This window comes from Heptranchias perlo, unplaced genomic scaffold (assembly GCF_035084215.1).
Source record: "Heptranchias perlo isolate sHepPer1 unplaced genomic scaffold, sHepPer1.hap1 HAP1_SCAFFOLD_60, whole genome shotgun sequence".
In the NCBI taxonomy this organism is placed as follows: domain Eukaryota; kingdom Metazoa; phylum Chordata; class Chondrichthyes; order Hexanchiformes; family Hexanchidae; genus Heptranchias; species Heptranchias perlo.
Window position 1 is genome coordinate 2,882,495 of NW_027139623.1, and position 18,076 is coordinate 2,900,570.

The 18,076-nt window shown below is 45.8% G+C and overlaps 1 protein-coding gene and 1 pseudogene across 3 annotated transcripts; one reads left to right on the forward strand and one right to left on the reverse strand.

Moving 5' to 3' along the window:
* Positions 1-18,076, reverse strand: part of LOC137316718 (zinc finger protein 229-like) — a 346,515-nt pseudogene that overhangs the window by 279,086 nt on the left and 49,353 nt on the right.
* Positions 410-8,813, forward strand: LOC137316830 (zinc finger protein 229-like). 3 transcript variants are annotated; one of them, XM_067980667.1, is made up of 3 exons: positions 410-680; positions 1,282-1,368; positions 7,293-8,813. In XM_067980667.1, exon 3 carries the CDS (start codon positions 7,555-7,557, stop codon positions 8,647-8,649), a length of 1,095 nt encoding a protein of 364 aa, XP_067836768.1. In that variant the 5' UTR covers positions 410-680; positions 1,282-1,368; positions 7,293-7,554; the 3' UTR covers positions 8,650-8,813. The 3 variants fall into 3 exon arrangements, with proteins under 3 accessions (XP_067836768.1, XP_067836770.1, XP_067836769.1); XM_067980669.1 differs by lacking the exon at positions 410-680 and adding an exon at positions 718-738; XM_067980668.1 differs by lacking the exon at positions 410-680 and adding an exon at positions 779-905.

Consider the following 18,076-nt stretch of genomic DNA (forward strand, 5'->3'; position numbering starts at 1 on the left):
AGTCACAAGTTTCTTTATCAGTAAAGGGACCAAGAATGAACAGAACCAATTGGCTCATTTCACAGCCGCCCACTTTATCTCTGAAAGACTCTTTTCCATCAAAAGATACCGAGAGAAACAGCAGGGATGGAAACATCTAGTTTAATAGTTAGAGATTGGAAAGTCAGTCTGGATTCCAGCGTTAGGCACTGGTGGAATCCCATCTGTTTCTGATTCTGGTGCCTGTTCCTGCACTGCCTGTGGACCCCATTCCCTCTGACCTTTCCCCCAGACCCACTTCCTTTGCTCAGACTCGGAAAAATTCAAATTGGGGAAAGTTTCCATCGATTTTTGTATTGGGAATTAAATCAGATATCTGCGCATGCGTGACGCAGCCCCGCCCCCAGCCCTGGTCGTCGTTGAACGGAAGAGCGCATGCGCGCTGCCCTCCCCCAGCTCTGCCTGTGGGCGCCATTCCCTCAGTGAGCGGAAGAAGATGGTTTAAAACAGCCGGGAATGGAGAGATCACGGCCCCCGGGGGAAGGGAGCAAAGAGCAGCCTCGTTACAGCAGCTCATCGCTTCGGGACCGTGTCCGCAGATGGGCTCAGAGATCGGCATTGAGTCCGGGGGAAGGTCAGGGGGAGTCCGGAGGCTGTTTGTAAGATGCGGAGTGGATCAGGAACTGGTCCCGGAACATGGAGTGAGCGGGGGAAGGGAGAGGTCATTCTCGGGCTGTGTGTGTACAGGGTGTGTCCAGGGTAAGGGAGACAGAATGGGAAGAACCTGCTATTTAAAATCATTGCAGCTTTCTCTCCCCAAATCAGTAGTGAATGTTCCTGGTTTAGTTCCAGTCTCACCCTGTTACTGGACAGTGAACAGTCAGGATGTGGGGAGTTCTACAAGCAGTATCTATTGCAGGCATCAGGTGAGAAGTGTGAAGGACACATTTTAAACAGCGGTTGTTTGGTTTGGGGTGAACGGCTAGTCCCATGGGAGAGGAGTTGAGAAACCTGACCTGTACAAAGGTCCCTGCCCCATCGGGTAGTCCCATTCACGGATCAGTGCAGGGGTTGTGTTGTGTCTGGATGTCACTAAATTGTTATAAAATCGTCCAACACACCGGGTGTGCAGAAGCTGAGTGCTGCAGTACTGCAGTGGAGTCAGACATAGACACTGTTTGTATCACTGGTTTTCATTTGTGGATATTCAAAATGATCATTAACAGAGATATTAAACTGATCACTTTTGTATTTTCTACCTCACCTGTTCCTGAGTAATAAGAGATAATTTTCTTTCCACAGGCAAATCCTTGAAGGATCCAGAATAAATGTGATGTTTCCTCCACCCGAGGCAAAAGAAACAGTGCAGCCAGCTCCTTCTCACACACAGTAAGTACATTATCACACACACAGAGCACGGAGTCACAGACAGGTCATCAGTTCCACAGTCTCAGATAGCAGAAGTAGTCAGTACCACACTGATCCCAAGACCCAGAGACACATTTTCAATCCAACCATCAAACAGAGCAGGTGAAGTAGATACTGTTCCATTTCTCCCAAACTCAGTTCCGCTGACAGGGAAATACAAAAATCCCAGTCAAAATCACACTCTCAGATTGAAAGGCACTGTGTCAATCTCACAATTGGGCAACATTAAATACCAGATAGAAATCACACATGGTACCCGATTGAAAGGGACAGAATGGACCCCAATAATGTACCCTGAGATTCGAATTGAATACCACCCCACAACTCACAAATGTGAGTTTAATACATGCAGTATCCATTCGATTAATGTATCATGAGGTAAAAACTGCAGACATGTCCAAAACTCATGTAGAGTATCAGACTGAGAAATGTTGTGACAGTCGAACCTGAAAAACAAATGAGAAACCAGTTTATAATACACATAGTATGAGATGTAAATACACAGTATCAATTCTATTAGTGCACACTGAGATGCACATCACATTCCAGCCCAAAAATCTCATACAATATTAGACTGAAAGGCACAGTATCGATTACAATAGTACAGACTGAGCTGCACATTGTATACCAATTCCAAAATCACTATATCAGTTTGAAATATATGTTATCATTCACAATAGTACACAAAGATATTGATTTAATAGTAGTCCAAAAAGCACACAAATTATCTGATTAAAAACCTCCAGCACCAAATCCTAAAGTATATCCATATTTACCAATTAAATGAAAAAAACTATTTAAACATGAAGATATTAAAGCTGCAGTATTGAACACCATAATGTAATCTGAGACAATAATTATAGACAGATGCAGAATAAATCTCACACTCTGATGGTACCAATGTTGACAGAGAATGTATCCCAAACTCTCATAATGTACCAGAGACTGGCAGATAAAGTATGAATCCTACACTCACACAGCATCAGAGACTGTACATATCAAATGAATCGCAAACTCAAACACACTACTGACAAGATACACAATGAATCCCACACAGTATCACGGACTGAGAGATACAAAATGAATCTCTCAGTCACCTACATTAGTGCAGGCTGAGTTACAAATTAGGGACCAGTCCACAATTCTCAGTGTCAGATTGAAAGATACAGTACCAATTCCATTAGTGCAGACTGAGCTCCATATTAATTACCAATACAAAAGACCAATGCAGATTCAGACTGAAATATACAGTATTCCATTTATGCAGACTGAGCAACACATTGTATATAAGTTCAACATGTCACCATGTCAGTTTGGAAGATACACTGTATCACAATTGTGTTCACATTGATGCAGATTTAATCGTAGCCAAAAAGTGCAGTGATTCTCTGATTATAACCTACAGCATCACATTTTAACGTACATAATTACTTACCACTTAAACACTGGGAAAAATTATTTATACATTTATGTATTAAAGATACAGGTTTGAATGCCATGCTGTGAAATGAGATACAAATTAGATACAGATAAAGAATGAATCTCATACTCAGATCCAGTGCCAGAGACTGACATAAAGAATGAATCCCTCACTCATACAATGTACCACTGACTGACAGATACAAAATGAATCCCACACTAACATACAGTAGCACAGACTGACAGATACAGTATATATATCACTCATATACAGTATCAGAGATTGATGGAAATGGAATGAATGTCTCACTCACATGCAGCACCAGAGACTGACAGATATGGAATTAATCCCAAATTCACACATGGTGCCAGAGACTGACAGGAACAGAATGAATCTCATTCAGATACAGTACAAGGGGCTGACATATATAGAATGAATCCCACACTCACACACAGTACCACAGGCTGACAGAATCAGAATGAATCACAAAGTACCACAGTCAAACAAATACAGAATGAATCTCTAAGTCAAATCACTGCAGACTGAGTTATACACAACATGCCAGTCCAAAAATCTTCGTGTCAGATTGAAAGATAATGTATCAATTCCATTAGTGCAGACTGAGCCAAACATTATATAGCAGTCCAACACTGTCAGACCATATCAGACTCAAAGATACAACATCAATTCCATTAGCATGTACTGAGCTACATGTTACACACCAGTCCAAAAATCTCATACAGTAACAGACTGATAGATACATTATCAATTCTATGAGTGCAGGCTGAGCTATATATTACATTCCAGTCCAAAAATCTCAGTGTCAGACTGAGATACAGAATTAATTCCATTATTATAGACTGAGCTCCACATTATATACCAGTTAAATAATTTCACCATGGAGAGATTGAAAGGTACATTATCATTCACAACAGAGTTCAGAGATGAAGATGTAATACACTCACAAACATTGTTTGATTAAAGAAAATCCAAAAGTGTATCAATATTTACAAATTAAACACTTGATAAAAAACGGCATATACTTTATAGTATTAAAGATATAGTTTCAAATACAATAATATAAACTGAAATAAGAACACAGAATGAATCCAGACTTGCACATTGTCTCAGAGACTGAATTATAGAATAAAACCCAGACTGAGATAAATTGGCTGAGACTGACAGATACAGAATGTATCCTAAACTCATATACAGTATCAGAGACTGACAGATACAGAATAAAGCCCACATTCACATGCAGCACCAGAGACAGACAGAAACAGAATGAATCCCACACTCACACACAGTACCAGAGACAGACAGAAACAGAATGAATCCCACACTCACACACAGTACCAAAGGCAGACAGATACAGAATAAACCCCATACTCTTGTGCAGTACCAGATACAGACAGGTACAGGATAAACCCCACACTTATATACAGTATCAGAGACTGAAAAATACAGAATAAACCGCACACTCATATACAGCACCAGAGACAGACAGAAGCAGAATAAACCTGACACTCGCATACAGTACCCGTTACAGACAGATACAGAATAAACCCCACACACGTACAGTACCACAGACTGACAGGCACAGAATGAATCCCACACTCACACACAGTACCAGACACTGAAAGATACAGAATAATCCTCACATTCATATACAGTACCAGAAACAGACGAATAAAGAATAAACCCCACACTCATTTGCAGTACCAGAGACAGACAGATACAGAATGAATCCCAAATTCACACACAGTACCAGAGACTGACAGATACAGAATGAATCCCAAATTCACACAAGGTACCAGAGACTGACATACACTGAATAAACCCCACACTCATTTCCAGTACCAGAGACTGACAGATACAGTATATACCCCCCACTCATTTGCAGCTCAAGAGACTGACAGATACAGAATAAACCCCACACTCATATACAGTACGAGAGACTGATAGGCACAGAATGAATCCCACGCACACACAGCACCAGAGACTGACAGATACAGAATAAACCCCACACTCATATGCAGCACCAGAGACTGACAGATACAGAATAAACCCCACACTCATATACAGTACCAGAGACTGACAGATACGGAATGTGTGAATTTGGGATTCACAGTATCGGAGACAGACAGATACAGAATAAACCCCAAACACATCTACAGTATCAGAGACACACAATTACAGAATAAACCCCACACTGACATACAGTTCCAGAGACTGACAGATACAGAATAAACCTCACACTCATGTACAGTATCAGAGACTGACTTATACAGAATGAATCTTATACTCACACACAATACCAGAGACTGACAGATACAGAATAAAGCCCAACCTCATATACTGTACCAGAGACAGATAAATACAAAATAAACACCAAACACATCTACAGTATCGGAGATAGACAGATAGAGAATAAACACCACACTCACACACAGTACCAGAGACAGACACAGAATAAAAGCTACACTCACACACAGTACCAGAGACAGACAGATACAGAATAAAACCTACACTCACACACAGTACCAGAGACAGACAGGCACAGAATAAACCCCACACTCACACACAGTACCAGAGAGTGAAAAATACAGAATAAACACCAAACTCTTGTACAGGATCAGAGACTGACAGATACAGAATAAACCCCACAATTATGTAAAGTGCCAGGAAAAATTGTTTGGTTAGTGAGTGTCTGTAAATGAAGGAAATATGTTGTCTGGTAAGGGAGTGTCTATACATGAAGGAAAAACGGTGAAGGGTCAGGGAATATCTATAAATGAAAGAGAAATGGTGACAGGTCAGGGATTGTCGAAAATGAAGGTGAAATGGTTTCTGGTAAGGGAGTATTATAAATGGGAGAAGACATGGTGACAGGTCAGGGAGTGTCTAAAAATGAAGGCGAAATGGTGACGGGTGACGGAGTGTCCATAAAGGAGGGAGAAATGGTGACAGATGAGGCAGAGTCTGTAAATGATGGAGAAATGGTGACTTGTCAGAGGGTGTCTGTAAATGAAGCGGGAATGGTGACTGGTCCGGGAGTGTCTGTAAATGAAGGAGGAATGGTGATTGGTCCGGGAGTGTCTGTAAATGAAGGAGGAACGGTGATTGGTCCGGGAGTGTCTGTAAATGCAGGAGAATTGTTGACAGGTCAGGTAGTGTCCATATCTGAAGGAGAAACAGTGATGGGTCAGGGAGCGTCTATTAATGAAGGGAAATGCTGACGGGTCAGGGAGAGTTTGTAAATGAAGGAGAAATGCTGAAGGGTCAGGAAGCGTCTATAAACGTAGGAGAAATTGTGCTTGATCAGGGAATGTCTGAAAATGAAGGCGAAATGGTGACTGGTCAGGGGGTTTCTGTAAATGAAGGAGGAATGGTGATTGGTCAGGGGGTGTCTGTAAATGAAGGAGGAATGGTGATTGGTCAGGGGGTGTCTGCAAATGAAGGAGAAATGGTGACTGGTCAGGGGGTGTCTGTAAATGAAGGAGGAACGGTGACTGGTGCGGGAGTGTCTGTAAATGAAGGCGAAATGGTGACTGGTCAGGGGGTGTCTGTAAATGAAGGAGAAATGGTGAGTGGTCCGGGAGTGTCTGTAAATGATGGCGAAATGGTGATTGGTCCGGGGGTGTCTGTAAATGAAGGAGGAACGGTGATTGGTCCGGGAGTGTCTGTAAATGAAGGAGAATTGTTGACAGGTCAGGGAGTGTCGACATCTGAAGGACAAAAAGTGATGGGTCAGGGAGTGTCTATTAATGAAGGGACATGCTGACGGGTCAGGGAGAGTTTGCAAATGAAGGAGAAATGCTGAAGGGTCAGGGAGCGTCTATAAATGTAGGAGAAATTGTGTTTGATCAGGGAGCGTCTGAAAATGAAGGAGAAATTGTGATAGGTCAAGGAAAATCTTTAAGTGAAGGAGAAATGGTGACTGGTCAGGGAGAGTCTTTTGCCAAAATTGGGAGATATCACAGATGGACGGCATACAGGCAGCTATAGGGAGGGACATTGTGTGGAAATGAGGGGCAGAGCATATACACACAGCCAGAGTCAACATATTCAGGAGAGGAGAGGGGAATCAGTGAGTGTGGAACTGAATCCAACCAGAGTCAGCAACTTCAGGGGAGGAGAGGGAGGGGAACCAGTGAGTGTAGAACTGAACCCAGTCAGAGTCAGCACCTTCAGGGGAGGAGAGGGAGGGGAACCACTGAGTGCAGAACTGAACCCAGTCACAGTCGGGATCTTCAGGAGAGAGAGAAAACTTAAATAGAAGGAAAAATGTTGGAGGTGGTGCGATGGGTTTGGGTTCCAGCAGAGGGAGGAGGGTGAGTGTGTGGGACGGGGATTTACAGTCTGGGGGAATGAGCGGGAAGAATGTTCCACAGGAACTGGAATTGCCTGTTCTGAATTTCTATCCTGTATTCACAGTGAGGACTTTCGTTATCTCCTTTTACAGGGTATTACAAGGGGCGGATTTGCAGACGAGAAACTCAAACCAAACATCACGTCAAGATCTGACTCCATTCACCAGCACCTGAAGATTATCGGCCTTAAAATATAGGAGAAATGTTGATCTGTTCGATCTGTGGAAAAGATTTCAAACATCACTGTGACTGCAATAGCAGCGAGACACACACACCCGATTGAGAGTGTTCCAGTGCACTGACTGTGGGAAGAGCTTTCACCAGTTACACAGCCTGAAGAAGGACACCCGCACCATGGAGAAACCGTCGAAATGTGGGGACTGTGGGAGGGGATTCAGTTACTCATCCCGGCTGGAAACACATCGACGCAGACACACTGGAGAGAGGCCGTTCACCTGCTCCGTGTGTGGGAGCGGATTCACTCAGTCATCCCACCTCACTGAACATCAACTTGTTCACACTGATAAGAGACTTTTTAAATGTTCTGTCTGTGAGAAGAGCTTTAAAAGAAAAAGTGATCTGCTGACACACCAACGCACTCACACTGGGGAGACGCCGTTCACCTGCACTAAGTGCGGGAAGGGATTCACTCAGTCATCCAACCTGCTGACACACCAGCGAATTCACACTGGGGAGAGGCCGTTCACCTGCTCCGTGTGTGGGAGCGGATTCACTCAATCTTCCCACCTCATTGAACATCAGCTTGTTCACACTGATAAGAGACTTTTTAAATGCTCTGTCTGTGAGAAAAGCTTTAAAAGAAAAAGTGATCTGCTGACACACCAACGCACTCACACTGGGGAGAGGCCGTTCACCTGCTCCGTGTGTGGGAAGGGATTCACTCGGTCATCCAGCCTACTGACACACCAGCGAGTCCACAGTGGGGAGAGGCTGTTCACCTGCTCCGTGTGTGGGAAGAGTTTCACTCGATCATCCCACCTGCTGAGACATCAGCAAGTTCACACTGGTGAGAGGCCATTCACCTGCTTCATATGTGGGAAGGGATTCGCTCAGTCATCCACCCTGCTTACACACCAGCGAGTTCACACAGGGCAGAGGCCGTTCACCTGCTTCATATGTGGGAAGAGATTCACTCAATCATCCACCCTGCTGACACACCAGCGAGTTCACACTGGGGAGAGGCCATTCACCTGCTCCGTGTGTGGGAAGGAATTCACTTGTTCATCCGGCCTCATTGAACACCAACTTGTTCACACTGATAAGAGACCCTTTCAATGTTCTAACTGTGAGAAGAGCTTTAAAAGAACTTGGGATCTGCTGAGACATGAACGTATTCACACTGGGGAGAGGCCGATCACCTGCTTCGTGTGTGGGATGGGATTCACTCAGTCTTCCCACCTGCTGAGTCACCAGCGGGATCACATGTGACTGCAGGGGTTGGATTCTGCTGTTATTGCTGATGTTAATCACATCCAGGACTGAACCATGTTCATTCTGACAGTTGGGGTTTGTTTCTGATGTTAAACTCCAGCCCAGTTAAAGGGATTATTAATATTCTGTACAAGTGTCAAATTAATCAGCTTTCTTTCAAACACAGTGTGTCCAGTCCTTGATATCTTGATGATAAGAGAAGCAGTTTGAGGACTCATGATGAAGTGAGTGGAATCCATCTTAGAACTGAGTTCCTCCACCATTTTAAAAGATGGATCGACAAATGTCCAACTCTGACAGGACAGAAAATTCTATTATATCACACGGTCCACTTCAATCAGGCTGAGCAGATTTCCACTACCCTTGTGTGGGAAAGAGTTTCCTGATTTCAATCCAAGACACCCGAGCTCTAAATTTAAGTTTATGTCCTCTTGTTCTGGATTCACCGACGAGAGAAAATAGTTTCTATTTCGACCCTATCGAATCCCTTTATAATTTTAAATATCTGGATCAGATCACCCCTCAACCTTCTAAACTCAAGGGAATGCAAACCAAGTTTATGCAACCGGTCCTTATAATTGAACCCTTCAAGCCCCAGTGTCATTCTGGTGAATTTGCACTGTACCCCCTCCAAGGTCAATATATCCAATATGTCCCAGCACTGACTGTGTGTATAACAGGACTGAGTGTCCCAGCACTGACCGTGTGTATTCACAGGACTGAGTGTCCCAGCACTGACTGTATGTTTAACAGGACTGAGTGTCCCAGCACTGAATGTGTGAAGAACAGGACTGAGTGTCCCAGCACTGACTGTGTGTATAACAGGACTGAGTGTCCCAGCACTGAATGTGTATAACAGGACTGAGTGTCCCAGCACTGACTGCATGTATAACAGAACTGAGTGTCCCAGCACTGAATGTATTGAAAAAGGACTGACTGTCCCAGCACTGACTGTGTGTATAACAGAACTGAGTGTCCCAGCACTGACTGTGTGTATAACAGGACTGAGTTTCCCAGCACTGACTCTGTGTATAACAGGACTGAGTGTCCCAGCACTGACTGTGTGAAAACAGGACTGAGTGTCCCAGCACTGACTGTGTGTATAACAGAACTGAGTGTCCCAGCACTGACTGTGTTGATAGCAGGACAGGGTGTCCCAGCACTGAATGTGTGTATAACAGGATTGATTGTCCCAGCACTGACTGTGCGTACAACAGGACTGAATGTCCCAGCACTGAATGTGTGTATAACAGGACTGAATGTCCCAGCACTGACTGTGTGTACAACAGAACTGAGTGTCCCAGCACTGACTGTGTGTATAACAGGACTGAGTGTCCCAGCACTGACTCTGTGTATAACAGGACTGAGTGTCCCAGCACTGACTGTATTGAAAAAGGACTGACTGTCCCAGCACTGACTGTGTGTATAACAGAACTGAGTGTCCCAGCACTGACTGTGTGTATAACAGGACTGAGTGTCCCAGCACTGACTCTGTGTATAACAGGACTGAGTGTCCCAGCACTGACTGTGTGAAAACAGGACTGAGTGTCCCAGCACTGACTGTGTGTATAACAGAACTGAGTGTCCCAGCACTGACTGTGTTGATAGCAGGACAGGGTGTCCCAGCACTGAATGTGTGTATAACAGGATTGATTGTCCCAGCACTGACTGTGCGTACAACAGGACTGAATGTCCCAGCACTGAATGTGTGTATAACAGGACTGAATGTCCCAGCACTGACTGTATGTATAACAGGACTGAGTGTCCCAGCACTGACTGTGTGTGTAAAAGGACTGACTTTCCCAGCAATGACTGTGTATAACAGGATTGAGTGTCCCAGCACTGACTGTGTGTATTCACAGGACTGAGTGTCCCAGCACTGACTCTGTGTGTAACAGAACTGAGTGTCCCAGCACTGACTGTGTGTATAACAGGACTGAGTGTCCCAGCACTGACTGTGTGTATAACAGGATTGAGTGTCCCAGCACTGACTGTGTGTCTAACAGGATTGAATGTCCCAGCACTGACTGTGCGCAGAGTGTAGATGGTGTGTGGGAGGAGATAAATGGGTGGGTTCGATTCCATGAGAGGTTGGAGTGACATGGGGTTGTCGGTGGAGATTAAATCGGTTGGAGGAGGTTACAGAGATATGGAGAGGGCGAGGACCATGGAGGGATTTGAAAACGAGGTCGAGGGTCTTAAAATCGAAGCTTTGTCGGACCGGGTGCCAATGTAGTAACACATGAACAGAAACTTACGGTTCACTGCCCGGCAGACAGGTGGGGAAGACATTGATGTCCGCGGGGGAACAGTCAGGGTCACAGCAGCAGTTGAGGTCGCAGACTCCGCCAGTCAGGTCACAGGTACAAATGGGAACGGCTGGAACAAGACACACACAGTGAGATCTTACAACAGAGCACGGACGGTCTCAAAGACCACCTCCCTCCCTTGTCTGAATCCACGATCACCGTCTTCACCATCTCCCAAAATCAATCTGCAGACTTATCCTCCCACTGCTTTCTACTCACCGAATTACAGCTTCCAGATACCCAGCACAACCCAATTAATAATAATAATAATTATGTGGAGAGAATAGAGAAGCTGGGATTACTCTCTTTGGAGCAGAGAAGGTTCAGGGGAGATTTACCAGAATGGTACCGGGGATGAGGGACTTCAGTTCCCGGGAGAGACTGGAGAAGCTGGGATTGTTCTCCTTCGAGCAGAGACGGTTAAGGGGAGATTTAATGGAGGGGTTGAAAATGAGGAGGGGTTTTGATGGAGTCGATGGGGAGAAACTGTTGCCACTGGCGGGAGGGTCGGTAACCAGAGGACACAGATTGAAGGGAATTGGGAAAAGAGCCAGAGGGAGATGAGGAGAATGTTTTTAGGCCGCGAGTTGTTCTGATCTGGAATTCACTGCCTGAAAGGGCGGTGGGAGCAGATTCAATAATAACTTTCAAAAGGGAATCGGGTCAATCCTTGAAGGGGGAAAATTTGCGGGACTGTGGGGAAAGAGCAGGGGGGAGTGGGACTAATGGGATCGCTCTTTCACAGGGCCGGCACAGGCGCGATGGGCCGAGCGGCCTCTTTCACAGAGCCGGCAAGGGCGCGATGGGCCGAGCGGCCTCTTTCACAGGGCCGGCACAGGCGCGATGGGCCGAGCGGCCTCTTTCACAGGGCCGGCACAGGCGCGATGGGCCGAGCGGCCTCTCTCTGTGCTGTTCTATTTTCGTTCACTTTTGGGCTCCGACCCACGGCCCGTTTGACGGGGAGGCGGGAGAGTGACTCCCCCCCGAGCCCAGCTCGACACCGGGCGCTGACAGAGTTCAGATTCACGGGGCCCACAGGAGGCCCCGAGTAACTTCCCCCGCCACCCCTCTCAGGCCACTCCCCGGTGCGGGCCCTCCCTCTGTCGGTCCCTCCCCCGCCCACAGCACCGCCCGCCCGTCCACCGGCCTTGGGCCGCAATCATCATCCTCCCGGCGCGGGCCTGTTGCTAAGGCAACGCGGCGCAAGGACGTCAGCGCGGTAAGGTGAGTGACGCTTTTGCGTGATGCGTGTTACGTGGTGGGAGGAGTCAGCCCGGGGTAGTGGGGGATGGGGGTGGAGGTGGTGAGAGCTGTCAATCAATGGGCCCGGAGTCAGCACTCACTGCGCAAAGGGTTTGGAGAATTTGTTCAAAAATGCAAAATCTGCAATAATGAAATTAAAATATAAAGGTACAAAAAAGGGAAATAATTGCAAATAAAATAACCTGAATTAAAAACAGAAACGTCCAAACTCATATAAGGCTGATGGTCTGGGTCCTCCCGCCACTATTCGTCTTCTCTCCCTGGGGCAGAGGATGAGCAGAATGATTGAATGTAACTTTTTAATGCAGAGGGCGCTGGATGGATGGAATGGACCAGCGAGGGCGGCAGTGGGGCCTGATTATATCAGCAAATTCCAGAGAGTTGGCGAAATACCTGACAGCAGCACCTTGGGATATGACAGACTAGAAATTGGGACCTTTAAATTTTGGACATGTGCAGTAGCTTTTCGTGATTGGTGCACCTGGACACACAAATCCCTTTGCTCCTCTACAGCCCCGAGTTTCTCATCATTAAGAAATTAATCCTATTTCTCACCTGGTCCTGCAATAGATGTTCTTTTTATAACTCCCCACATCTTTACTGTCCGGCTGTGTTTCCACTGTTCACTGTCCAACACAGCACACACGGTGAGACTGGAACTTTTAAAAAATATTTCAAGATGTACTTTATTTCATAAAATTTATGGATGCACACAGTTCAATGTAAATACCACAATTGCAATTCAAAACAATAGAATAGATATCATACACGCTACGATTCCGTTATTACAATTGAAAATATAGAACATATTTTCAAATACATGCTGAACAATATAAGGTAAAATAGCCTTACAATGTCGTCTTTCCCCATAGAGCCTTTGGTCAGGCCGCATCTTAGAGTCATAGAGTTATACAGCACGGATAGAGGCCCTTCGGCCCATCGTGTCCGCGCCGGCCATCAGCCCTGTCTACTCTAATCCCATATTCCAGCATTTGGTCCGTATGCTGTGGCATTTCAAGTGCTCATCCAAATGCTTCTTGAATGTTGTGAGGGTTCCTGCCTCCACAACCCTTTCAGGCAGTGAGTTCCAGACTCCAACCACCCTCTGGGTGAAAAAGTTCTTTCTCAAATCCCCTCTAAACCTCCCGCCTTTTACCTTGAATCAATGTCCCCTTGTTATAGAACCCTCAACGAAGGGAAAAAGCTCCTTAGTATCCATCCTATCTGTGCCCCTCATAATTTTGTACACCTCAATCATGTCCCCCCTCAGCCTCCTCTGCTCCAAGGAAAACAAACCCAATCTTCCCAGTCTCTCTTCATAGCTGAAGCGCTCCAGCCCTGGTAACATCCTGGTGAATCTCCTCTGCACCCTCTCCAAAGCGATCACATCCTTCCTGTAGTGTGGCGACCAGAACTGCACACAGTACTCCAGCTGTGGCCTAACCAGTGTTTTATACAGCTCCATCATAACCTCCTTGCTCTTATATTCTATGCCTCGGCTAATAAAGGCAAGTATCCCATATGCCTTCTTTACCACCTTATCTACCTGTTCCGCCGCCTTCAGGGATCTGTGAACTTGCACACCAAGATCCCTCTGACCCTCTGTCTTGCCTAGGGTCCTCCCATTCATTGTGTATTCCCTTGCCTTGTTAGTCCCTCCAAAGTGCATCACCTCGCACTTTTCCGGGTTAAATTCCATTTGCCACTGTTCCGCCCATCTGACCAACCCATCTATATCGTCCTGCAGACTGAGGCTATCCTCCTCGCTATTTACCACCCTACCAATTTTTGTATCATCAGTGAACTTACTGATCATACCTTTTACATTCATATTCAAGTCATTAATGTAGACCACAAACAGCAAGGGACCCAGCACCGATCCCTGTGGTACCCCACTGGCCACAGGCTTCCAGTCACAAAAACAACCTTCGACCCTCACCCTCTGCCTTCTGCCACTAAGCCAGTTTTGTATCCAAAGTGCCAAGGCACCCTGGATTCCATGGGCTCGTACCTTCTTGACCAGTCTCCTGTGCGGGACTTTATCGAAGGCCTTACTGAAATCCATGTATACCACATCCACTGCGTTACCCTCATCCACACGCCTAGTCACCCCCTCAAAAAATTCAATCAAATTAGTCAGACATGATCTTCCCTTGACAAAGCCATGTTGACTATCCCTGATTAATCCTTGCTTCTCCAAGTGGAGACTAATTGTGTCCTTCAGAATTTTTTCCAATAATTTTCCTACCACTGATGTTAGGCTCACTGGCCTGTAGTTCCCCGGTTTTTCCCTACTCCCCTTCTTGAATAATGGTATTGCATTAGCGGTTCTCCAGTCCTCTGGCACATCCCCTGTGGCCAGAGAGGTTCTGAATATATGTGTCAGAGCCCCCGCAATCTCCTCCTTTGCCTCACACAGTAGCCTGGGATACATTTCGTCCGGGCCTGGGGATTTATCCATTTTTAGGCCTGCTAAAACCGCCAATACCTCCTCCCGCTCGATGTTAATATGTTCGAGTATATCACAGTCCCCCTGCCGTATTTCTATGTCTACATCGTCCTTCTCCATAGTGAAAACAGATGCAAAAAAATCATTTAGAACCCCTCCTACATCTGCCGGCTCCACACACAGATTGCCATTTTTGTCCCTAATGGGCCCTATTTTTTCCCTAGTCATCCTCTTACCCTTAATATACTTATAAAACATCTTAGGATTTTCCTTTATTTTGCTCGCCAGTGTTATTTCATGGCCCCTCCTTGATCTCCTAATTTCTTTTTTAAGTATCCCCCTGCACTTTTTGTACTCCTCTAGGGCTTCCTCCGTCTTTAGCCTTTTGTATCTGCCAAAAGCCCTCCTTTTTTTCCTAATCCATTCTCGTATATCCCCTGACATCCAAGGTTCCCTGGAGTTCTTGGAACCACCCTTGACCTTTACAGGAACATGTTGCCATTGTATGGACTCAATCTCCCTTCTGAAAGACTCCCATTGCTCCGATGCGGATTTTCCTACAAGCAGCTGATCCCAGTCCATTTTGGCCAGATCCTGCCTTATCCTATTAAAATCGGCCTTCCCCCAATTTAGAACCTTTATTTCCGGCCCCTCCCTGTCCTTTTCCATGACCACCTTAAATCTCACCAAATTATGGTCACTGTCACCAAAGTGCTCACCTACTAGCACTTCTTCCACTTGGCCGGCCACATTCCCTAGAATTAGGTCCAGTACCGCCCCCTCTCTTGTAGGACTTTCTACATGCTGGCTCAAAAAGCTCTCCTGGATGCACGTTAAGAATTTTGTACCCTCTAAGCCTTTTACACTCTGAGTATCCCAGTTAATATTGGGGAAGTTGAAATCCCCCACTATTATTACCCTATTATTTGCACAATTTTCTGAGATTTGCCTACATATTTGTTGCTCTATCTCCCCTTGACTGTTTGGGGGCCTATAGTACACTCCCATCAAAGTGCTTGCCCCCTTTTTGTTTTTAAGCTCCACCCATATGGCCTCATTAGAGGAACCTGCTAATATATCATCCCTCCTTATGGCAGTAATTGATTCTTTAATTAATATTGCGACCCCCCCTCCTCTTATACCTCCCCCTCTGTCTCGCCTGAAGATTCTGTACCCCGGAATATTGAGCTGCCAGTCTTGCCCCTCCCTCAACCATGTCTCTGTGACAGCAACAATATCATACTCCCATATGTTTATCAACACCTTCAGTTCATCCACCTTATTCGCAAGACTCCTTGCATTAAAATAGATGCCATCCACCCCTGCCCTCACATATTTGCCCTGTCTTCCAAGCTGACTTGTTTTTTTCTATATATTTGGCTGCACATCACCCCCTATTGTAGCTCCACTCTGTATCCCATCCCACTGCCAAGTTAGTTTAAACTTCAGTGCTTCCCACAGCACGGACTCCTGGACCTTGGATCGTGAACAGCTCCTTCACCTGGAAGACCAGCTGGTTTTAGGAAGACCATCGGGCCTCCTTCACCGAGTTGATGGCCTTCCAGCAGCAGTTCATATCTATCTGGAGGTGCATCCCAGGGAACTGCCCGCAGTGCACTGCATCCTGTGTTACCGAGCTGTTGGGGGTGAACCCCCACTTCGACTCCACGGTATAGGGATCCTGTCTCTATGGAGGGGCGGGGGGTTATCACCTTTTACCTGAATACATGGATCGATACGCTCACATTCATGACAGTATTTAGCAAACAGTGTGTGATGTGCTTCACACACCTGTCGAACTTTGGGATCAGAGACGTAGGGGGTAATTTCACCTTCACTGCTTGGGCGGTGAACTGACGGAGAAAGTAAAATCGGGCCTGTTCTATAAGGGGCGGGTGATCCGCTCTTTCAGCTCAGCCCCCAGCGATGGTGAAATTTTCCCTCCACGTGTTGTGAACCGGTGCAGTTTGAGACAATGGACCAGCTTGTGGGCTTCGAAGATTAATACTAGGGCGTAGGTCAGGAAAGGTGTGGCCGATTTTAAGTATCCCCGCCTGGCGGAAATGGGGTGGTAGAGGCAAGTAAATGGTGTCAGGTCACTTACCGCCCCTTTAACACTGGCGTTCCTGCCTCCACCATCGTGGGTCGGGTCCTGAGAAGAGCGGCCGGAGCAACACCCACCTGTTTCCGGGTCAGACCACGTGTAATATGTAAATCAGAGTATTATGACGTACACGGGACACCACATAATGTTAGTTACAAATGGGTGGAGGAGCCGCCCTATCGATGGGCATTGAGTGATCCAGAACACTGAGAAGTTTATTTGTAACTCATATTTTGTGTGGCGAGGAGGAGCATTAGAGCTTTCCCTTGGCCTGCTGAGGCCGTGAGAAATCTCCCGCCTCCTGATCTTCTCAGAAATGTATCATGAGGTTTCCTTATAGATCTGTGTAACCAGGCCCAGACTCATGTCCCATTAAACTCCCTGCAGTGAGTAAACATTGCTGCCCAGCAGCTCAGAGAGGAAACGATCTTCGGAACTCCCCACTGGAGTTTGAAATTACATTAATATTTTCCCAGTTAGTAAGGTCCGGGTGTTGGTCCATTATTATTCTGTTCTGGTCAAAACAAATGTCCCAATGAACAGGACGCTGTCTGACACTGACAGCTCACCCTCAGTCCATCCCACCGGGCAGTGTGTGTGATGGGAAATAATCATCAACCGAAAGGGACCATGTTTGATTTTACACGTTTCAGGCTGCAACATTTAATATTGAAATCATGTATTTCCAGATTAGTAACAGAAAACCTTTTTCACGTTCAAATCAACTTGTATCATTTCACAAACACCGCATTTGTCGTATAAAATATAATTCCTGTCTGGTATTTCCAAATGTTTTTAACGTATTGGATTGATATCAGTTAAGTTAGCGAACACATTGATCTCAATGGATAGAAAAATCAGGTGCGGTGAACAACGGACGCCCGATCCGCTACCGCCAGTCTTACCCCACCGCCAAACGTGAAAATCTACTCTAATTGACTTTTTATTTGATTTTCGATGAAAATTCTCAGACGTTTCTATGATTTAACGAATGTAACAATTAGATTCAGTGCGTATTTCACCCCGTTCTTCAGCTCCTCTCTGAATTTAGTCTGGGTCACAGCATAAATACACGTGTTGGTGCAGGAACTGAGAAGTTGAAGCATGAATGCGGCTGACTCAATGTCACTGACCGCATAGTACTGGGCGTTTGCTGTATGCAGAGAGATAACATAAAAAACGACTGTGCTCCATAACAATATAAAACTGCCTGATATACTGAAGAGTAAAATGATGGATTTCCTTCGGTTCTCCATCTCTGGATCCTTGTGATTCTCTCCATTGCTGCGGCCCCGGAGC